General features: G+C 41.6%; 2 protein-coding genes across 5 annotated transcripts; one reads left to right on the top strand and one right to left on the bottom strand.

Moving 5' to 3' along the window:
- Window positions 1-699: 699 nt before the first annotated feature.
- On the top strand, window positions 700-8,850 carry LOC307019331 (dynein, cytoplasmic 1, intermediate chain 2a-like). Of its 4 annotated transcripts, none has more exons than XM_079650128.1 (17): window positions 700-842; window positions 2,383-2,491; window positions 2,593-2,710; window positions 3,137-3,272; window positions 3,635-3,697; window positions 3,902-4,029; window positions 4,120-4,206; window positions 4,350-4,512; window positions 4,595-4,694; window positions 4,805-4,930; window positions 5,322-5,468; window positions 5,624-5,737; window positions 5,826-5,959; window positions 6,382-6,526; window positions 6,629-6,769; window positions 7,329-7,454; window positions 7,568-8,850. In XM_079650128.1, the coding sequence occupies exons 2-17, from the start codon at window positions 2,384-2,386 to the stop codon at window positions 7,667-7,669; spliced, it is 1,938 nt and encodes a 645-aa protein (XP_079506254.1). In that variant the 5' UTR covers window positions 700-842; window position 2,383; the 3' UTR covers window positions 7,670-8,850. The 4 variants fall into 4 exon arrangements, with proteins under 4 accessions (XP_079506254.1, XP_079506255.1, XP_079506256.1 ...); XM_079650129.1 differs by having other exon boundaries at window positions 3,188-3,272; XM_079650130.1 differs by lacking the exon at window positions 3,635-3,697.
- Window positions 8,851-8,936: 86 nt separating this feature from the next.
- On the bottom strand, window positions 8,937-20,082 carry LOC307019330 (electrogenic aspartate/glutamate antiporter SLC25A12, mitochondrial-like). Its single transcript, XM_079650127.1, has 18 exons — window positions 19,978-20,082; window positions 19,201-19,254; window positions 17,512-17,657; window positions 16,941-17,056; window positions 16,505-16,644; window positions 16,264-16,410; window positions 15,387-15,525; window positions 15,175-15,268; window positions 14,963-15,047; window positions 14,794-14,875; window positions 14,553-14,711; window positions 12,821-12,873; window positions 12,482-12,562; window positions 11,858-11,998; window positions 11,068-11,206; window positions 10,410-10,568; window positions 10,194-10,284; window positions 8,937-9,856 (listed from the first exon to the last, which is right to left on the bottom strand). Exons 1-18 carry the CDS (start codon window positions 19,987-19,989, stop codon window positions 9,649-9,651), a joined length of 2,046 nt encoding a protein of 681 aa, XP_079506253.1. The 5' UTR covers window positions 19,990-20,082; the 3' UTR covers window positions 8,937-9,648.
- Window positions 20,083-22,119: the final 2,037 nt, after the last annotated feature.

Consider the following 22,119-nt stretch of genomic DNA (forward strand, 5'->3'; position numbering starts at 1 on the left):
TACGCATACTTTAATCACTTCTGAATATGGATTAAGACCTACATTTGCATACAACATTCCTGCTTGAATTCATTACTTCTGCAAATGTATACATTTTATTTATGTGTACATTTTAGCTGTATCATGTTTTAGTATTTAATGTCTCAGATTCTCATTTTGCTTTTACTTGCAGGATATTTGTATATATATTAAATGAATATGATCTAGTAATTTGACAAAAACTGATTGACCTAATTGTTATGCACAAAGAACATGACACCTGAACATTTTATGAATGAACTTCACAATCCTACTGTTGAAAATGTAATTCTGGACTTTTAATTGTAATGTAAAATGAGATCAGATTAGATTAGATATACTTTACTGATTAAAAAAAAGCGTGTCACAGCAGCCAGCAAACAAGGCACTGCACATAATGTTATGAAAAAGAGTAGGAAATAAACAAACATAAAATAGAAACATATCAAAATAGAAAAATAAAACAGAACTAAAAAGTAAAATGTATGTAAGCATGTATGTAGCATTATTAATTTGTACTTAAATAAAGGATCTGTATACTTCTTCATCCTCTGCAGGCAACAAACAGTGTATATATCCTTATAACAGCTGTGGACAAAACCCACAGTGTTAAGAATCGTTCAGGGAAATATAAGTGTGGCCGCTAGTGGGCGGTAACACTCTAACACTGTGCTCTGTGCCGCAACCACAGAAGAAGAAGGCCGCCGCTTTCCTCTCTCTTCCAGCCTCATCAGTCTTTCCACCATCCCTTCTCTTCAGAATTAACGAACACAAAATTGGATTATATTGTCATCTGCCTGCTAAAATCTAACATCTGATATCAGGTATTTTATCATATATTCATAACTGTGTTTGCTCTTTGCGGATCAGTGAGCGGCACGGTGAAGCGGAAAGGCTCGGGCGTTGGTTCGCGAGGCTACCGTTATATTCCACTTATTGTGACAGTAGGCCCGCCGGCTGCCATGGAGATTAGCATGCTAGCAGTTAGTTCTCCATGGTGACTGCAGCCGTTAATCAGATTATAAAATGTTGGACAAATACTCGACTGAGAAGGACGGTTTCTTAACACAAAGCGTTCACCAAAAAAAAAACTGTTAATTATTAAAAATAAAAGATAAAATTGACACAACGTCATCTTTGTTGTCCATCTTCACTGAACACGAATCTTTAATAATAGAATTAGGATATGATTGTGTAACGAACCACTTTAGTTGCTTTTATTTGTGTGTAATGTCATATTACTGCTTGTTAACTCTGACAACAACACATCCACTCCTCCCAATATATATTATAATTCTAAAGTAAAAAAATTCTACATTTTTTAAATAGCTTTAAAGAACTGTGACCCGTCACCGTCAATATTCATTATTCAACCTGTATTTACAATATGAATACATGCACATACTTTAAGTGTTACTTGTTGGTCATGTGTTGCTTCTTATATGTAGATATATATTCGTTAAATGTATATCCAGTTTGGTTTTCCTTGTTCCTAGCTGTATTAACTGTGTAAGAACATTGAGAGCAAAACTCAAAAAGGTTGTATGGGTCACTGATGATTATTGCGAGCTGACTTTGAATATGTTTATAAGATAAGAGTAAAGTTAATACACTAATATACTTTTGGTAATTATAAGTGGATTTATAATAATCTCTCCTAATTCTTTGACTAATACACCCTCCCAGTCATCCATGATGAGCTGTGTCATAATGGAGAAAGCTCATAAAGAGAACATTGTTATCAACAGCTGGGTTGTGTTCACATGTCATGGGTATGACCGGCCCAGGGCTACTGAGATCTGCTGCTTTAAACATCAGAATCAGCAGCTGATGTGTGTAGTCTGAATGCTGTAGCAAGTGGTATTCCGATTCTGATGCTATGTTTAATGAATTACCCATAATCTGTATATATTTATCTTTCTCACTCAAGCACCCACGTAATTGAAATGATTTGTATCAGCTGTTGTTCCTTATGGAAGCAATCCAAAACGTCCTTCTATGTACTTGATTTAAATGTCAAAGCAAATGGAGTTTTAAGGATGATGATTAAGAAAGAATTGCATCAAATGTCTCAATTAATCTATTAATCGTTTCGTATATAACATTTAATTCTTAGTTTTTTTCATACATCAATCAAATATATTTAGCTCTACTATGTATGGGAAAGAAAACACTGACATTTTAAGATATCAACATTTGTAGAACATTAAGTCAATTGAAAAGTCTAGAAAATCTATTAATTTCTGCTCTATAATACATCTGCAGTCATGCCCCTCTCTCTTATCCATTTCTACATTGTCCGCTCTCTCAAATAAGTATACAAAAATGGCAAAAAAAACAACAATCTGTCTCTTTCTCCTGCAGCATGTCTGACAAAAGTGAGCTGAAGGCTGAGCTGGAGAGGAAGAAGCAGCGGATTGCCCAAATTCGAGAGGAGAAGAAGAGAAAAGAAGAGGAGAAGAAAAAGAAGGACGTAAGTGGTAGAAAGTGTGCTGTAAACACTTCTTATTTCATGAATCACTGAACGACCTGCGGGGCTGCTGCTCAGTTTCCAGCTCGTTCTGTACTCTGCAGGGAGAATCAAAGCGTGGAGGGGAGGCGGGCGGCCATGACGACTCTGACCTGGAGAGGAAGAGGAGGGAGGCGGAGATGCTGCTGCAGAGCGTCGGCATCACCCCGGACATTTCCCACGGTGAGAGACGCCTGCACGCTTCTATCTTTTATCTTTCGCCCTCACTTATGTCCCATCCTTTGCTGAGTGTCAGCTTGGAATCGCAGTGTTTATAAAAAAAAGTCACTTCTAACTTTGTGGTTTGGCTTGGTTTTCCGTCACTGCCACACACCCCCCCCCCCCCCCCCCCCCGCCCCGCCCCCTCTCCCCACCTCACACAATATCTGAACATTTGTACATGTTGTTTACTGTTTGTGCATGACACCTAAAAAACCTGCCTGCCATTTATTTTCATTCTCTCTTCTCTCCCCTTTGTCCTTTTGTGTTGTCCTCCTTACTGCATGCAAACTCATTCACGCACCTCTTCCATGCCTCACTCCCTTTGTCCCTCACTCACTTCCTCACTCACTCTTTCATTGACTTACTACCATGCACACACACTCGCAGCTCAGCCCCTGAGGGTAGTAACAGAGGATACGTGTCTGTTTCACTACCTAGTCCCCGCCCCCATGTCTCCCTCCAACAAATCAGTGGGCAGCGATGCAGGAAGCCAGGATTCTGGGGATGGAAACGCAGGACCAAGGTGTGTGTGTGTGTGTTGTGCATGTGTGTGTGTGTGTGACAGAGAGTGATGGGGATCGGTTGTTTTAGGTCACTTTTTATGTCATTTTAGGTTGTACCTGCATGGTAATTGTATGTGTATTGATATGTTAAAAATACTTAATGATTTCTGACCTGTCTCCTTTTTGCCTTTTCACCGGCACGCTGATGTTTCTCAAATTAACACGCCCTCCTTCTCTCTCTGTCTCTCCTCCTCTGTCTCACCTCTCACATCTTTATTGGCTTACCTTTTGCGTTTGGTTTCATCCTCTCTGTTTTCCTTTTTTCTTTCTGTCTGTCCTGTCTTTCTCTTACTAACACCGTCTGGTGGTTTGGCTGTATTAGGACATTGCATTGGGATCCTGACCCCTCTACTCTGCAACTGCACTCCGACTCTGAGCTCATGGGGTACTGCTCCTCCTCTCTCCTTTAGCTTGTCTTCCAACTTGATTACATTTTTTGTGGTTTCATTTTAGATTTCTCTCAATGTGTTTGTATTATGTCCGTGCATCATTATTTATGTCTTTACGTGTACAATTTGCATCAAAATCTGCCTGATTTTGCAAACCTGTGTATATGTGTGCTTATTTCCTCCATGATATGTGTGTGTAGACGTGGAGCTGTGAGGCTGGGCATGTCCAAACTGACCCAGGTGGACTTTGCACCGAAGGAAATGGTGTCGTACTGCAAAGAAACACAGACAGCCACTGAGGCACTGACACACTCTGATCAAAAAGCAGGTACAAAAACATCCAAATGTTTCGCCAACGTTTTACCTTGGCCTATTTAAAACTGAATAAAAACAAAATAAAACAAACATCTGTTGTCAGATGAGGAAGAGGATGAGGAGATGACTGCTCCTCCTACAGCAGATGATGCCCAGGAGGAGAAAGATGATGGTGAAGGGCAGGAGGACGGTAAGGAAATAGTCTCAACTGTTCATTTTCTTACTCCTACCAGTACTTTAACACATTTCTATCCATCCAGAATTTTGATACCAGTAAGCGAGATCTTTTCTGGTAATTTTGTTTGTTCTCTATATTGAATTATTTGTGTATAGACGGTCCCAAAGAGCTGACGGAGGAAGAAAAGCTGCAGGTCCTGCACTCTGAAGACTTCCTGTCGTTCTTCGAGCGGGGCAGCAGGATTGTGGAGAGAGCTCTGGCTGAGCACGTGGACGTCTGCTTCGACTACAGCGGCAGAGATCTAGAGGATAAGGAGGGGTGAGGCACTCAATAAACGTTGGGTTCAATCACAGATAGGTGGATGGACAGGGTTGATCATTTGTAATGTTTTTCATCGCAGTGACTTGCAGGCAGGGGCTAAGCTGGTTCTGAACAGGCAGTTTGCAGATGAGCGCTGGACTAAAAACAGAGTGGTCACCTGTTTGGACTGGTCCCCTCAGGTCGGTTTGTTTTTCATCCAAACAGATCAATATGGTCATTCATTTGTGACTCTTAAATAAGTGTTTCCTTGCTTCACTGAGTTTATAATTGTCTAATGTCGTCCTCGTAGTATCCAGAGCTGCTGGTGGCCTCGTATAACAACAACGAGGATTCCCCCCATGAGCCTGATGGAGTGGCTCTGGTCTGGAACTTGAAGTACAAGAAGGAAACACCAGAGTACATCTTTCACTGCCAGGTGAGGAAAGTGTTCACATGGAATTTCGCTACAAACTACAGGCTTAAAATCATTATTTCAAGAAGAATTCACATTACAAATGTAATTGTTTTAGGCTTAAAAGCCTCCTATTATACTATTTTTAGGAATATATTATAGGTCTCAGATATATAAAAAACATGTCTATGAAGTGTTTTGCTCATAATACCAAACCATCACCTTTCTAGCCATGCCTCACACCCCTTCAGCCCTGTTAGAGAAGTGCTGATTCTGGGTCCGTGGAATAAAAAAGGAAATATATATTTAAATACAAAAGACATAAAATAGTGCATTTTGCATAATATGCAACCTTTAAGACAGAACAAATATTTCGCTGATATATTTAAGCTGTTTTTTATTTTTATTCCTCTAGTCAGAGGTGATGTCAGCCGGTTTTGCAAAGTTCCACCCCAACCTGGTGGTGGGTGGGACGTACTCCGGACAGATTGTCTTATGGGACAACAGGAGCAACAAGCGCACCCCCGTTCAGAGAACTCCCCTGTCTGCAGCTGCACACACAGTAAGGCGCTCGAACCTTTGTTCTACAGACACTCTTAAGTTGAGTTCATCTAATATGATCAACACAACTGCTTATATTAGTGTTCGTTTTACAGCCATGTTTTTCTTACATGAAGTGTCAGTTGTCTAACTCCTCTGTCTGTGCTCTTCTCTCAGCACCCAGTCTACTGTGTGAATGTGGTCGGAACCCAAAACGCTAACAACCTGATCAGCATTTCCACTGACGGCAAAATGTGCTCCTGGAGCCTGGACATGCTCTCCCAGCCACAGGTACATTACACTTGAATGCATGATGCACAGGCTTCCTTTACTAGTATCAGATGTCAGAGACTGAGGCTGTGTGTTGTTCTCCCTGCAGGACAGTCTGGAGCTGGTTTTCAAACAGAGCAAAGCGGTGGCCGTTACCTCCATGGCGTTCCCTCTGGGAGACGTGAACAACTTTGTGGTGGGGAGCGAGGATGGCTCGGTGTACACAGCCTGTCGCCACGGGAGGTGTGTGACCTTTGACCTCTGCCTTCATTAGCACCAAAGCACACATTTATGTCTGGTTCACAACCAGCATGCAGCAACACTTCCAACAAGTGCTGGAAAAGCCTTGCGGGGAAACAAGGTATTAGTTAGTGGAGAGCCTTCAGTAATGTGTGTGTGTGTGTGTGTGTGTGTGTGTGTGTGTGTGTGTGTGTGTGTGTGTGTGTGTGTGTGTGTGTGTGTGTGTGTGTGTGTGTGTGTGTGTGTGTGTGTGTGTGTGTGTGTGTGTGTGTGTGTGTGTGTGTGTGTGTGTGTGTGTGTGTGTGTGTGTGTGTGTGTGTGTGTGTGTGTGTGTGTGTGTGTGTGTGTGTGTGTGTGTGTGTGTGTGTGTGTGTGTGTGTGTGTGTGTGTGTGTGTGTGTGTGTGTGTGTGTGTGTGTGTTACAGTAAGGCAGGTATTACTGAGGTGTTTGAGGGCCATCATGGTCCGGTGACCGGTCTGAGCTGCCACAGCGCCGGAGGGCCTGTCGACTTCTCTCATCTTTTCATCTCCTCCTCTTTTGACTGGACCGTCAAACTCTGGAGCACCAAGGTGAGACATTTACAGTCAAAGACAAGCTGTTACACTATAGGATGCAGTATTTGTCTTGTTTCTTAACATAAATCCCTTTCCCCCCTCTGTTCTTCTGCACAGAGTACCCGTCCGTTGTACTCGTTTGAGGACAGTTGTGACTATGTCTATGATGCCATGTGGTCTCCAACACACCCGGCTCTGTTCGCCTGTGTGGACCTGGCTGGACGTCTGGACCTGTGGAACCTCAACAATGACACAGAAGTATGCGCACACACAATGCGCTGAAACCTAGAACTGAAATGTCACCCTTCAAAGTACAAGTTTCATTTTGGAAGTGCACTTTTTCCCTTTCACTTTATTGCGGATAGTCAGAGAATCAGAAACAGGTTTATTACCAGGTAGGTTGACACATACGAGGAATTTGACTTGATCTCATGGTGCATACATAAAAGTAAAAAAAAGAGAACAATTTTAGGAAAACTGTCATAACATAAACAAATATATAAATTAAAAATAATAATAAGAGGATAAGATTTATACAATTCCAAAAGTAACACTCACTTACTATTCAGCTGAAGCCAGCAGGGTATTAGCATAACTTGGCATTATCTCTGCAAACCAAAAGATGCTGGATTACTGAGAGGGTTATTTGTTTTTTCGCCTCAATTGAATAAGCATATATCCTACATAGAAATAACAGTATTATTGGCTTTTATTCCTAATATTATACTTCATAAACATGAATATGTGGTGGTTTCAGAATGGGAAACAGCTCATCATCTGTAAATCGGCAATTTGTAAGCTGGTGTGTGTTTTTTAGGTTCCCACCGCCAGTGTGTATGTGGAGGGGGCTCCAGCCCTGAACCGTGTGAGGTGGGCTCCCTCTGGCAAAGAGATCGCCACCGGGGACTCTGACGGACAGGTGCAGGTGTACGACGTAGGGGAGGTGAGAGGCTGCTCATGTTACTATGATGCTTTGGTTATTTCAATATGGAATTTACTTACAGGTTTAAACCTTAGACTGCTTATTAAATGCCCGGTCCATTCTTTTCTCTGCAGCAAATCTGCGTGCCTAAGGCTGATGAGTGGACGCGCTTCGTCAGGACGCTGGCTGAGATCAACGAGAACCGAGATGAGGCTGAGGAACTGGCCAACGCCTGATGATACAAACCCCACACTGACAAACGCTCATAAGTTTCCCTCCAGTACACTACACCCCCTATAGCACACTACACCACACTGCCAGAGGAGCCGCGCTCTCCACTCTCTGGCTTCCAGCTTTTCCACCTACCTACTACATGAATTGGCCTGAGGAGATTTGCAGAGCTAGAATGGATAGAAAAGACAGCTTCAGACAAGTTTTAGATGTGTTTTTAAATGTGTCTTCAAGAGTATTAGCGTACAACGGTAGGGACAAAGAATGTCACTCGTAGCAGCAGTAGAACAGATCCCACAGGGAAGTGGTTGAAAGTTTAACTGACAGGAATACAGTGATTTTCAGCATAGATGGGACTTCTAGCTTTGAGGAAACCCTCAGGGCTGCAGACACTGCTCTTCTCTTGAGGCCTCAGCAAACTCAGTCCTTTTTTTAAATATGCAAACCTTTGTACCTGCACCTTTTATTACCATTTGAGTGTTTTTACATGTTTTAATATTTTTCCCAAACACGCTTTTGCACACGGCTGGCAAAGTGTTTCTGCAGAGCGAACAAAGAACAGCTGACATATCATTATCAGACCTCTTTATGCTCAGCAGCACTTGAATATGATTACTAGATCAGCTAACGTGCTAACTGACTCAGGCACTCTGGCCTGTGCAGAAGTGTGCCATTATTACATTTCTACCACTACAATATTTAATATTTATTCTGGTGGTTGCACTTATTTAAATATGTTGAGTTTTGTTTAACAAATGCTGCTTTGTACTTAAAGCTTGAGTAGTACATACCTAAGATTAGCACTACAAGCTTTCTGCTAGGCAACATCTGTTTCTATACTTGCCCTGAATTTATTGACAGTAGTACAGTTCAAAGTGATTTCTGTACCAAAGGTTATTGTTTTATACTCTGTAACTGTAGTTGAAACCGTTTCCTGACTGTCCTCTTTATGAGGATCCAAATAAACTACGTTAAGATTTAAATCAAGTTGTAAAGCTGAGGTTGGAAATGTTTAACCCAGACCATGAATTGATTTTTATTTTCCATCCAATATTTAATTCCTTCCAGGATGCAGCAGTCCAACCTCAGCAGGCAGGTAAACATGTCAGCTTCATACGCTTTCTCTAATGTGTAAAATGAGCTAAAATAAAAAGAATGCACTGTAGCAACCAGTATTGTGCAATGACTAATTGTACTGTATTCTTACCCTTCCAACTGTTCCTGATACAGTTAATGGTTGCACTTTTCCATTGGAATAAAACTCAAGACATATTGTTAAAATTAAAACCATATGGATGATTTATTTCAATAAAATACAATGGTTGAATGCGATACATTTAATTTATTAATATCTAATTCTCTTCTCATGATTCTTGTTTTAACAAGAAAACACTTAATTGAAAAGTTCTGTACATCAGTAAGAGTGATTCTCAGAGACCAGGAAGGCCCCACATCGTCCTAACATTACAGTCAATGTATCATGATCCCAACTGAACCTCACGGAGCTTGTAACTTTCTTCCTTCCCGTCATTACATTGTCTCAGGACAGTTATACAATATGTACAGTATGTCACCTCATTTGGGAGGACCAATCGAGAGTGAAGCCCTGCACACCATGCCGGCCAATCTAATATTTGCTATGCCCGCTGTCCAATAAGAGAGTCGCACTGAGTATCAGACAGAAACTGAATATAAATCAAATCAGGTACTCATGAGAAAGAGAGGAGTGCAGTTTCATATGAAAGCTGGAGAGGAGAACACAAAAGATGGAGAGGCCAGGAGCAAGCAGCCACTGAAGACACAACACAGTCAGCACTCCACAGCAGCAGCCAGTCGAGCGCACCCTGCTGTTGTTTTGTTCCTAAATCAAATGCCCCTACGTGTGCAGTGTGTCTAAACTGTGTGTGTGTGTATGTATCTATGCAAGTGTCTGGCTCCTGGAGGAGGAGGAGGGGATGGCAGAATGACGTGGAGGTTCAGACCTCTATGGGTCCGAGGCTGGCGTGGCAGCGACAGGCTCTGGGTGGTGGATGGACACCACCCCGGAGGACTTGAACTTGGGAAGGTGGAGGCCAAATTTGTTCTCCACCCCTGCAAAGGTAGCAGCGGCCAGGCGGTAGCCCCCCACGTGGTCGGCATTGATGGGAGGAAGCTCTGAGATGCGAGACTTGGGCTGAGATCCCGCGGGACGACTGCAGAGAGGAGAGAGGAAGTGATGAGTTCAAATGTTGCTTTTAACCTTCATAGTTACATTTATTATCAAGTATTCAGGCATTATTTGAAAATGTATTGAAACTATTATCCTGGCCAAAATACAAGATATTCTGATAATCATAAAAATATGCTGAAAAACTAAAAAAGGCAGTAAACTGCATTTCCTGCATCTAAAACCAGATGTTCTGTAGTTCTATACTGCGGATGCATCCTCATGTGCTTCCCCGACCACCTTCCATGTCTACGTTGGTAAAAAAAATAAACCACGATAGTTACTAACTGCTCAATTTCCTTTTATCAAAAAAGTCCACTTACTGTCCTCCAAAGTCAACATAGAACCACTGCTGCAGGAGCTCATAGGTCACCAGAGTCACGCCGAATTGAGGAGAGGACCGGCACATACGAGCTGGAGGAAATACAGAGACATTTTAACACAGTGTACACGCAAATAAATATCTGGACACACACAAACACTGTGTCTGTGTCTGTGTGTGTGTGTGTGTGTGCATGCAGGTGTACACAAACACACACCTCCAGCTCCCTTCCACAAAGCCCTGAAGCCCTCCTCTTGCATAATCTTCCTGAAGCAGTCGATGACCCCCGTGTAGGAGGTCTGTCCTGCCCTCGCTGCCACCTGCAGACGAGTCTTGATGACATCGGCAGGCGTCACCAGGGAGGCTGCAGGGATACCTGGGAAATAGAGTTACAAAGAAGTCAGATGATGCATGTTTACCTGTGTAAAGTGTTGTCTCCATGAGTCCGTTATAATCAATAACACGGTATCTGAAATAAAATGGTGCCAGTCCATGTGCCTGAAAACGATTGACAGGCAGGCTACATACAGAATGACATAATCAAGGAATGTAGATTGTTAATATTGATCATTTGCCAAACAATGCTTTCACTATTATCAATGAAACTGGCAACGACAATAGGCTAGTCCTCAATTTGTATCTTTTACATGATGTGTGCATGGCCATCTTAAACAATGGGTCAATCTATATTTTTTTATCTACAATGATACAGGAAATGGCTTAATGACTTCTTGACAAAAAAAAAACGAAATCCTGATAATTGAAACGGTGATTAAAAGGGTATTTTGTAATCTCTCTTTGGCAGTATTTAGTAAATACAGTGCAGATACAGCGCAGACTGAAGGCCTCTGCTCCGGGTCATAATCTGAAGTTACCTGCAATGGCTCCGGCAGTGAGAAGCTGCAGAGCGCCCAGCCTGCCTTGCTCATCAGCAAACTGAGTCTTGAGGTGGGCGTACGCAGGGAAGTAGATCGCAGAGAAGGGGATGTCTCTCATGAAACATGCTTTAGCACCCTAGACAGACACACAAAGAACAGACACATGTTTGAGACTTGAGAGTAGACCAGGCTTAGATTTTCGTCATTTTAGGGGCAAGGTCATTTGGGCCTTTGGTGTCACAAATATTTTCATGGCGCAAAGGCCACATGCCAGGGAACAAAGGCTATTGAGGGATGACGAAAGTTAAACATGAACAAACCACAGACTGTCTGTGTCATGGCGAATACAGTCGCTGCTTTAATCCTGTCTTTAGGACGTTGTTGTGAGTTTGGACGGAGCAGATACAGGTTAGTTTAGCCTGATCGATCCGATCTCCATTCAGAAAACACGCATTTAAAAGGTTTTTCTTGTCTGCACACTTGTCAAAGCATTAAGGCACGGTTTTTACTGACCGTTATCAGTATTTAGTTACTTCGGCATCATTTTTTAAACGTGTATTATAATTAAATCATGGTTAATTTTGTCGTAGTTGGTTTCCGACACAGTATTTACATGGATATAAGCCCCGCCCCCTCTCCAGCACGTCCTGTTTGAATGGCAGGAGTAAACACAGCTGACAGCCGCGGTGAAACTCAGCATAATGCAGTTCAGAAACCCACCCTGGAGTAGACTTTAACCACTACCTGTGCACGCATCATTGGGCAGCCTGAGAGAAGATGACATTACCTTGTAGAGGCCGAAGAAGCCCAGGTCACGGATCACGTTGAGAGCGCTGACTCGGGGTCCAGTGGTGATCTCGCCTGCCACCTGCAGACGAATCTTCACAATCTCCAGAGGGTTGGTGAAGATCACCTGAGAGCCTCCAGCCTGGAGACATGGAGAGGGAGAAGGGCTTGACCACATATTTTCATTAAAAAAAGATGACTGCTCCTGCATCTCACATGCACACTGCTGAGGGATCAGGCCAAGTCTTGCTCATGAAACATATCAAAAATAAAACATGAATCCATCATTCATTTACTTTGCCATTTCCTCGGAGGGTAAGGTGTGCTGGGCCAATGTGTGTAAGGAAGAACAACGCTATCAAAACAGAAACAGAAAAAATGTTGCATTGGACAATGGCAATTGAATCCCGGATGTGATGTAGCATCGCAGTCCTCTGTTAGTAATGGAACTCTGCAAGCAAGTTATTACAACATATAAACTCACTCGTCATGCAGGAGTTACTTTTTAACAGCCTTTACAACAAATCAGTCACAAGCCCTCAGAGAATCTCTTCTTCTCGTCTATTGTTTATTTATGCATTCGCAAACAGGTGGAGAAGGAAAGTGAATTGGACCTGGTACTTACACAAGCTCCAGATATAATCTCAGCAAGAAGAGGAATAGAGTTGTCATTGCCGGTGAACTTGTCTCTGACAAGGTCGTTTACCTGAGGGACACAAACAGAGACAATTAAGAACATAATGAACATCTATCAGTTATCTTGACTTTTTGACATTTTAATGTGGTTTCTTTCATCCACATCTCCCTCCTGTTCATGTAATGTGATGTGTACGCTTATATTATTAACATTGATGTGCAGAAGCTCCCGTGAAATACATCCCGGTATTACAAATGGCACATGACAAAGTGTATAATGATGAGTGGAGCAGGATTAAGGTTTGTGTATGAGAGGGGAGATACTCACGGTGAGTTTGATAGCCTTCTCAGGTGCTACGCCTATAAGCTGAGGGACCAGACCTGTGGAGCATCATGGGATATGAGTGACATAAGAATCTCATTTCATTAGTGTTACTAAGCCAACAGGAGCAAAGAGGGGGAATCAGGAAGAAATGAAAAAGGATATGAAAGAAAAGGAAGCTTAACGACATAAAAATTTCACAACAAAACATTTGCATGATTCTTCCTAACCAAATATATACCATAATAAACCCACACACACACTGATTCTGATACAGACGAGCTTGTTATTTCAAAAGTGCAATACTGTGTAGAAAAGCTTCAATGTGGTTTCTTTCACTATAGGTGGCACCAAAGAGGCATGTTATTGTGACTGGAGCAAATTCTGCAAATTCATAGAGTGGGAATTTTCTAATTGGCTAACAATCTATTTCCAAATAGTTTTCTGTTTGATGTCAAAACATAGTCTTATATTTGCCTCATTCAATGTTTGTTTCAAAATAACTAAATTAAAATGCTACAACTGATCAAATGAATATTTAAAAAAAATTAAAAACCCTTGAATAAATGTCATTATAAAAAAGGTTCAAAGAAGGAATGACATGAAACAATAACAACAGTATTAAGGACGGGGGGGTATACTACGAAGCAGGATTTTCACTTAGCCGGCTAACTTCAGGGAAAACTCGGGGTTTCCGGTCCTACGAAGCTGGTTCTCTTTTTAGCAGGCTAAATCTCCATGGTAACTTATGCTGTGCGGCTAACCTGCCCCGGAGCAGGTTAGGTTGCAGGCTAAGAGCTCAACTTAGTGAAACCACTGCCTGCATACCAATCAGAGCTCAGTGTGCGGAGTTTAAAGCGATCAAGTCATATTACAGGAGAAGGGAAATACAGAAAAGCTGCCGTTGCAGGAAAGACGGCCGGCAAAAATCACCGACTGTGTGAACGTCAACATTAATAGAATATCACCTCCCATCTTCAGAGCAATCTGACTATTATAACATTAGCGTTAAGAAATATTACTTAAATATCTGCCACAACACAAGTAACCGGACCATAGTGACATTAAGTACAGTCCGCGGCATATCACATCATAATGTATCATATTTTTCCTTATCTGAGTCAGCTGAGCCGTATCTGGCCGTGCAACACTCACAGTGTGATATGCTGTATGCAGAAGTATTATTTTAAGCAACACATTAGGTTGACGAAACACTCGAGACAAATGTAATTAAAGTCAGATCGTGTCTTAGACGGGGCAGTGATATCATAAACCTGTTAATGTATGCATTCAAACACTTTTTCTGTTACCAGCTGTATTCACCTTGCCGGTGCAGCTATGTGGCTTTTATCCTAGATACAGTGTTTAAGTCATGGATGTTTAAAGTTTAACTTCTTCATATGTCTAATATTATAGTTGACTTTTCATTCAGGAAGTATGACGCTGCGCTGTCAGTACCCTTTCCATGTTTGTGATTGGTCGAATGCTTCAAATACCACCCCTTTCATGTGAACGCGCACCTAACTAGATAGGGCACGGCTGGCTTGAGCGATCCACTTGATAACCCGCGTCGTAGTACAGCTTAGCGACAGCGCGTATGTTTTGGATTAGGCCAACCGGCTAACTCAAACATATCCAGGTTAGGTTGAACCAGCTTCGTAGTACAGGCCTCAGGAGTCTAAGAAGACGGAACAAAAAAACAAACAAATCCCTGGTGTAGTGACTGCAGCTGGCCTACCTCTATAGAAGCCGAAGAAGCCCTCGTAGCGCAGCACCTTCTTAGCGCAGTCGAAGCTGTTCTTGTACATCAGCTCTCCAACAAAGGAGCCTGTGGACCTCTGGTTCTGCATCCGAGTCTTCACCAGGTCGATGGGGTACACGGCCGTGGCTCCCGTAGCTGTGTGATCCAATTCAGACTTAGTATACTAATTACATAAAGTTACATATGTCAAGAATTGCTGTGCCTGAGGAGAACTGACCTCCAGCTATGGCGCCCAGGCCGAACCGGTAGGCAGACTCAGCGACCTGCAGATACACCGGCCTGGAGCTATCCCCGTGGGTCTGACGCAAATTCACATATGGAATTAGAAATGTACATTTCCAAATAAGATTATGATGATGTCAATGATACATTTTCTGTCATCCTACCTGTTTTTGGCTTTCAGCCAGGTGGTAGGGCAGACATCCTTCCTCCAACGGAGCTATCCTCTCTATGTCAGCGAGATTCAGGCGCCTGAGAGACAGATGTATAGTTCCCCCTTTATTTACATCGAAAATATCTGTTTTTCAGTATTTGTCACTTTAGTACAGAGCATTTTAAGAGCGACACAAATTTGATCACAGTCTCAGAGAGTGTTTACCCAGAGGGGGAGTGCAGGGCTGACAGCTGGTACAGGATGTCAATCTCCATCGGAGTGATCTGACCGAAGCGGTTGGCAGCATGAACAAACTCCTCTGCAGAGACATGGAATGAGAGAAAATGACTTTTGTTGGACATTCCAGTCACTCTCATGCAACATCTGTAGCTGAAAGTCAAAGATGCAATATAAAAACAAAGTAACAATGTGGGCACCTTTGGTCACGAGCGTGTCCTTTCGCGTGCCAGCCAGCGTGCTGTAGATCTTACGAATCATCTCCATGTTGTTCAGAAGGGAGTTGAAGGCATTGAAGTAAGAGAAACTGACCAGGTGGGAAGTGCTGCCCCCTGCAGCCTGGTAGAAGAAAGGCATATCACATATAGGCTTTACTTTAAATACAAATTGTATTTCTTTTGATCAATTTAAGCTGAGAAATACAAGATCCAAAGTTTAAAATATTACCAAACATTATCCTATGTACATTTAAGCTGTGCCGTAGAATTCTCTTGTCTTCAGAAGGGCCAAGTATCCGAGTATCTTAACTCCTTTATTTTAGTTATCATATTGTACAATATCTTTTAATGACAACCTGTGCTATAATAATGTATCTAATGCTTATAATTAAGGGAACATGGGAACGAATATAGCAAAAAGCGTCAGCTTAGCCTGAAAGATTATGTAAATGAAATATGAAATGCAGCGGGCCCAAGTTGAAAATAGGCAGTATTATCCTCTAAGACTAATAATCCCAGATGCAAAGGGAATAAGGATTTACCTGTGCTGAGTATGTACACTTTTATAACCCACGGGTCAGGGAGAATCTTACTGCCAGTAGCCTGTGACCAAGTACTTTTTAAAAAGTTTTTTATTTGAACAGTTTGCTAATACAAAAAAAAATGAGATTAGTACATTTAGTAAAATCTTAGAACAAAGAAATTAATGAGCTTCCAGCTATGACAAGTAATTTAAAACAGTCAAAGCTTAGGTTATCTAAAACAAATAAAATTAAGTTAATAAAAACTGATTGTTTTCCTTGGCCACAGTCAAAACACTACCAATGACTGTTGTTTCCATGCACACAGACACACTCACAGAGACAAGGTTTTCCTCCACAAACGGTGTGAGCACGTGGTGTCTGATGGTGGCCATAATATCACTGAAGTCCATGGCGGAGATGACGCCGTTCTTCCCGTTGTCCTTCTGGGCGAACGCTTGGCGTGCATGCTCCAACTGCAGCTCCTACAAACATGACACCACAAGGCTGAGTGTATCTGTCTCGAGGAAGAAGGATCAAAGTGAAAACGTGGGGAAACAATGTGTATCATCTGCACACCTGCAGGAACTGAGTGAACTCCAGGTAGCTGAGGCGTTTCTTGCGGTCGTGGCCGAAGTGCAGACGGATGAACTCACACTCCCAGTTAAAGGGAATGTGGTGGTGCACTGTGGTCTGGCTGAAGATGTCCCGTGCGTTATCTGCGGCACAAACGTATATGCAAAAAAGCAGTATTTTAATGTAATGTAAATAAGTAAATAAAGGTTGTGAGGGAATTAACAAAAAGGTGCATGAGAGCTATTATGTAAATCCACGACTGAGTAGTAATCTGATTAGCGATGTCACATTAGGAAATTCTTTCTCAACATTGCACTGCAGGGAAACATGGAAAATGCTGTAATGATAAAGCACTGCATCACAACAGGGATTGATTCAGTGCCTCTGCAATTAAACTACATAATAGGAGTATACAGAGGTTTGTTCATTTTGCTCGTACCGAAGGAAATGTTTCCAGTTCCATTCTTGTCAAAGAGCTGGAAGGCTACGATGAAGAGGGTGTCAGGCGCACACAACACTGATTCAAATGCCAGAAACTCCTGGAACGAGATCAGCCTGATATGTGTGTTAAAGGAGAAAAATAAATATTGTTAAACATATGCATCAAAAACGTCACGCAGTATTGCTTAAAAAGGGCATAATTCACATAAATCATGAGAAATAAGCATAAAGCATATGTTGATGTGCAACATAAACAGTAACATTCTATAGCGTTAACTAAAAGGCCATAGAGAAATGTACCTACAGCTGGAAGATAAAAAGATGTTCATTTATGCATAAAAAGCTCACATCCAAACAGTAATTACCTCGGTCAGTAGAGTATGTTGGTAAATTGTGCACTGATAAACACAAGCTCAAACAGTCTGGGAACCAGGAGTTATTAGAAGTGTTATCTGATCAGTTAGTAGCAATAACTGCAAGTACAGATCAGACAGGGCTCAATAAACTATCAATTACTAAAGATAAGCTGTATGTGTGTTCATGCAGTGCGTGTGTGTGTGGGTACCTACCCGTCCTTTGTGGTGTCAGCGACAGCAGCAATGAGCTGCACAGTTTTGGGGTTGTGGTGGATCTGCGTGTGGAGTCCTATATACCTCTGGACAAAGTCTCCTGAGGTCATGAACCTCTCTCCATCCTTGTCCGCAACACTGGCATACTGTGGGGGAACCCAGGAAAATCAAATCAACACCGACACTTAACTATTTTCCCTTAAGCCTACATTAACTTAACCATCTCTGATCTTTTTTGGGAACAATTACAAAAAGTGTTCCTTATACACAAATAGAAAACGATTTATATAATCTACAGAACGGAGTGCCTTTACACTTCCTGTTAGTAACATAGGAAAATTGTGAGTAGCATTTACAGAACTTGGAGTTAATCCACCTCAACAGAGTGACTTGATATTAGCTGTAGCAGCTTTGTTAACAGCTCCCTAGCTAATAACCTGCCTTTGTGAGAACCATTGGTCAACATGATGTAGGCTCTCTGTTATTAGTTGAAATGTTGTGCGACAAGCTGTGTAAACATTATAATACGGTGCATGTTTCATGATGATAAACTGACTTCTTTTTTAAACTGCTAATTTGACCTTGTTACAGGTGCAAATTATTAACAAAAGTGTTCAAATAACACTATTATTAGGTCAGTGGCTCACAAAATCCTCAGCAGTCATAGGTCTTCAAACTGAACTTTGCTGGTGATTCACGATGCACCTGATAACCAAGGTCATTCATTGTTGCATTGCAGCGTGACATGTCAGAATGGCCCACGTGCACAAGCATGAGTAGCAACAAGTGCAATAATGTTTTTAGCTAGAGATATTTGACAACTGCTGGCCCGCACGGCTACCACACAGTGGATCATGCACTCTCAGCATGAAGGACACAGTGAAGTAAGGTGAAGGTTACCCAGATCCACTCCTATTACACATTGCATGCTCTCACATAGGTCAGTCTCTCGTATCCTGTGACATGCATCAACCTTTACTGTGACTCCAAATGTTTTGACATACATAACACTACCACTGATGTGACACTGTGCTCTATGCTCTGTTAAGTAAAAGGACATTCAGGCTCTTTCTTGTGCTGCACTGCAGGTAGTGAAACAGAAACAGACAAGTATGCCTAAATAGGGACTTCTGGATCCTCAGATTAAAAGTCTAATGCTCTACTGACTACCAACTATCATGGAAAACACTGACTTGAAAACCCTCGAAAACATTCCCTGAACTTGTCATGACAATCATAGCAGATTTAGACTGAGAGAAGCATCACTTCTCTTTTAACACTGAACCAAAAACAGCTCCATTCACAACAGTTGTTGCTGACTCAACAATTTTGAACCACGGTCGTGTTTAGGCTTTAAACTTGTGTCAAAAACACAATATGTTTAGGTTAACTGATGAATATAACCACAGACAATCTATTCAGTTACAGTCAGTTCTGCTATAATGTAACAACAGGAGTCTGTTCTGAACTTTTAACTGTGGCTAATGCTGTAATTCAAACCCCATGACAAACGTACATGCTCATTCCTCAAACAGTGCTGTGGAGCTATTTTCTACAATGTTTCACAAATACATCTGACATATGTACATGCTGAGCACATACATTATTATCAATGACACAAAGTAACATTCATTAAGTGAGTGACATTTAAGGCTGGTTGTGTTGTGATGTAATATGAGCAAATCTTACCTTCTGGAAGATTGATTTCAGCTCAGCTGGGTCCCCGCGCTTGGTAGATTGCACCTACAACAGTCCACATTGAAATACAATTATAAAACTGTTGTGCAATTCAGATTTGCACATGTCCAAATAAAGGTGCAGGCGTTGTATGGGTCACAACATGAAGCCAAACAACCGGGCTGCTCTGGGTAAATGTCTATTTTACATGTCCACTGCTGTGAAGGAGAAATACGCTATAGGCAAACAATCACAACTACACGACTACACCTGGCACATCCTCAAGTTAAGCATGTTTATACAGATAAATACACCATAACCCATCAGCCAAACTGCTAAAAAAAGACCACACGAACATCACAGCTGGGTAGCCGGCTAGCAAACACAAACTACTCTCATATGAAGAGGACACACACCGTTGCAATGACATGTTAAGCTTTAAATCTGCAAAAAGCGAGAGGGCGAGGGTAAAATGACGAAACGTCGGCTGCTACGTAAAGATGCGACTCTAGCTCACGTTAGTGGCTTTTATCACGGCAGCAATAGCAATAGCAATAGCTGTTTAGCATTATCTCGCTAACTTGGAGGTTGTGGATGTCTCATCAAGGCCAGCCACCGCCGGGCGGCAGCTAGCGCAGTGATGCTACAGCAGCCTCAGAGCCCACCGCCCCACAGACAGCACCAGGGAGAATGTCTGTCATAAGTCCTACACACGAAAACCAATAGAAGACATGCAGACATGTTAGAGTAGAGGGTCGAAAATCGCCAAGAGAGCGATGCCGAAGTCACCTTGGCCGCCATGCTGGTCTGACGTCACGTACAGTGAGTGAGCCGGAGAGAGAGAGCAGAGCGGAGCAAGGCGCAGCGCACGCTCTCGGAAGTGTACGAGTCCGGGCATGAAAACGAAACTGCGCAGCCTCTCAGAAACACCCGCAGAAATATCACTTAACTAATCATTAATGCTGTTATCATGTATTCAATAATTGTAAAACACGTTACAGGGCAGTACAAAGGTAGGTTGTATTGTGATGATGCTGGCAAGGGACTGTATCCTGTACCAAACGTAAACGAGTGCGCGCAGACACACTCTTAATTCACACTCGCGTGCGCTAACCCTAAAACCTAATCCTAACCCTGATGCAAGTTTTTTTTTAATCTTGTAGTGATAAAACTGTAGATTCGGTAAAAATACCAAGTTACAATGAAAGCCCAGGAATGAAATCCCCCATCTATTTTTAAGAGAGCTTGGGGTGATGGTTGTTGTTCAGTGCAACATAATGTTTCCAAATCTAGTGCTTCTAGATGCACTCTGTATCTCAATGAGCACAGCACTGATTGTTGATTAATGGAAATTATATGGAGCGAATGACAATCTTATATTCACATATCTATGTATAGAACGTAAGCTCTGTTTTTACTCCTTCTCCACCACTAGTAGCCTACTAATGTCACAGTCTCTCCTCTCTGACTCATTCGAATAAAATCAAATCAAGTTTTATTTATATAGCACATTTATAAACGATTTTTGGTCGAGCCAAAGTGCTGTACATATAATAAAAATAGCCTACAGTAGAGACACTTTACAGCTAATACAATAAGCACAGATTGTTCAGAATATCCATTCACGTGAATACCTGCCTGTGTGTGAGAGGGCTTTATGTTAATTGCAGCCTTTTGTTTTTGTTGTTAGGTGTGCATTTCTTTTTGGTTTTTGTCTGTTGCTGGTTGAGCCAGCTCTCATTCCTGGGATTTCCTCTGCCCAGCCTCCCCCCTTTTTGTATTCCTTTCCCACTACTCAGCCAAAACACCTGCCAGCCTCCAACTCACATTTTCCCTCTTAAATAAACTTATACTTGTTTTCCTCTAAAGTCTAAACTCAACTGTCTCTCCTGCATCTGGATATGGGTTCAACCACCGATGTGTAGCCTACAGTGGTGGAACTACTCAGATTTTGCCCAAATAAAAGTCACACCACTGTCTAAAAATACTATGTTACACTTAAAATACCTACATTTAAAATCTCACTTGAGAAAAATTACAAATATTAGCATCAAAATAAGTTATCTAATAGACATGAAAGCAGGCCAACCTAAAATTGCTACCACGACTCAAAAGATTAAAAGGCTTTATTTGTCCTTTGCACAATAGCTTCATCATAGTTTTGGCATGGAAAATCTCAGGCTTCTCTACAAATGCAACACACATTTAAAATAAAAACAAAAAGCATAAAATAGTTAAATGTAACTAATGGGGCAAGTAAGTTGCAGGAGTAAGATACATATATATATATATACTTATAAAATAGAATAACATGAAACACAATTTGAGATGAAATACTGTACAGTTAAATATATAATATATAGGCTACTTGATGTAAAAACGCCCTATAGTACTATTGACTTTTAACTCTCCCATAATCCTCAATAAATACTGACATTGTTTTAACATTCACTATTAAAATTGAATAAAGTAAAAGTGAAAACATTTTTCAGCACAAAAGTAAACATTTGCCATCTCGTGGTCAGATGTCCATACTGAGATGTCAACAGTGTTCTTTGTAACTGATAAGGCAGCGACCTATTACCACGATCTGCACTAAAGCACCAGTCATGGCTTATTATGTAAGAATCACTGCAATGTCATATAATGGGAGTGGAGGGCTTAAAAGGCTGCATATATACTGTATGATGGATAACTGCTTTCTGTACCGTGCTAGCAGAAATTATAATGCAACAGCACTTACACGTTTTTGGCTGATATGAAGCAAATAGCTCAATTAAATTAAATGTAAGCAATTACAATGTTGTGGCTTATTGATAGCTAATGTAAGTGCAGGATTCCTGCTTTTTCAGTTTTTGGACAATAGTTTCATCATAGTTTTGGCATGGAAAATCTCAGGCTTCTCTACAAATGCAACACACATTTAAAATA

This window comes from Notothenia rossii (genome assembly GCF_949606895.1).
Source record: "Notothenia rossii genome assembly, chromosome: 9".
NCBI classification, from domain to species: domain Eukaryota; kingdom Metazoa; phylum Chordata; class Actinopteri; order Perciformes; family Nototheniidae; genus Notothenia; species Notothenia rossii.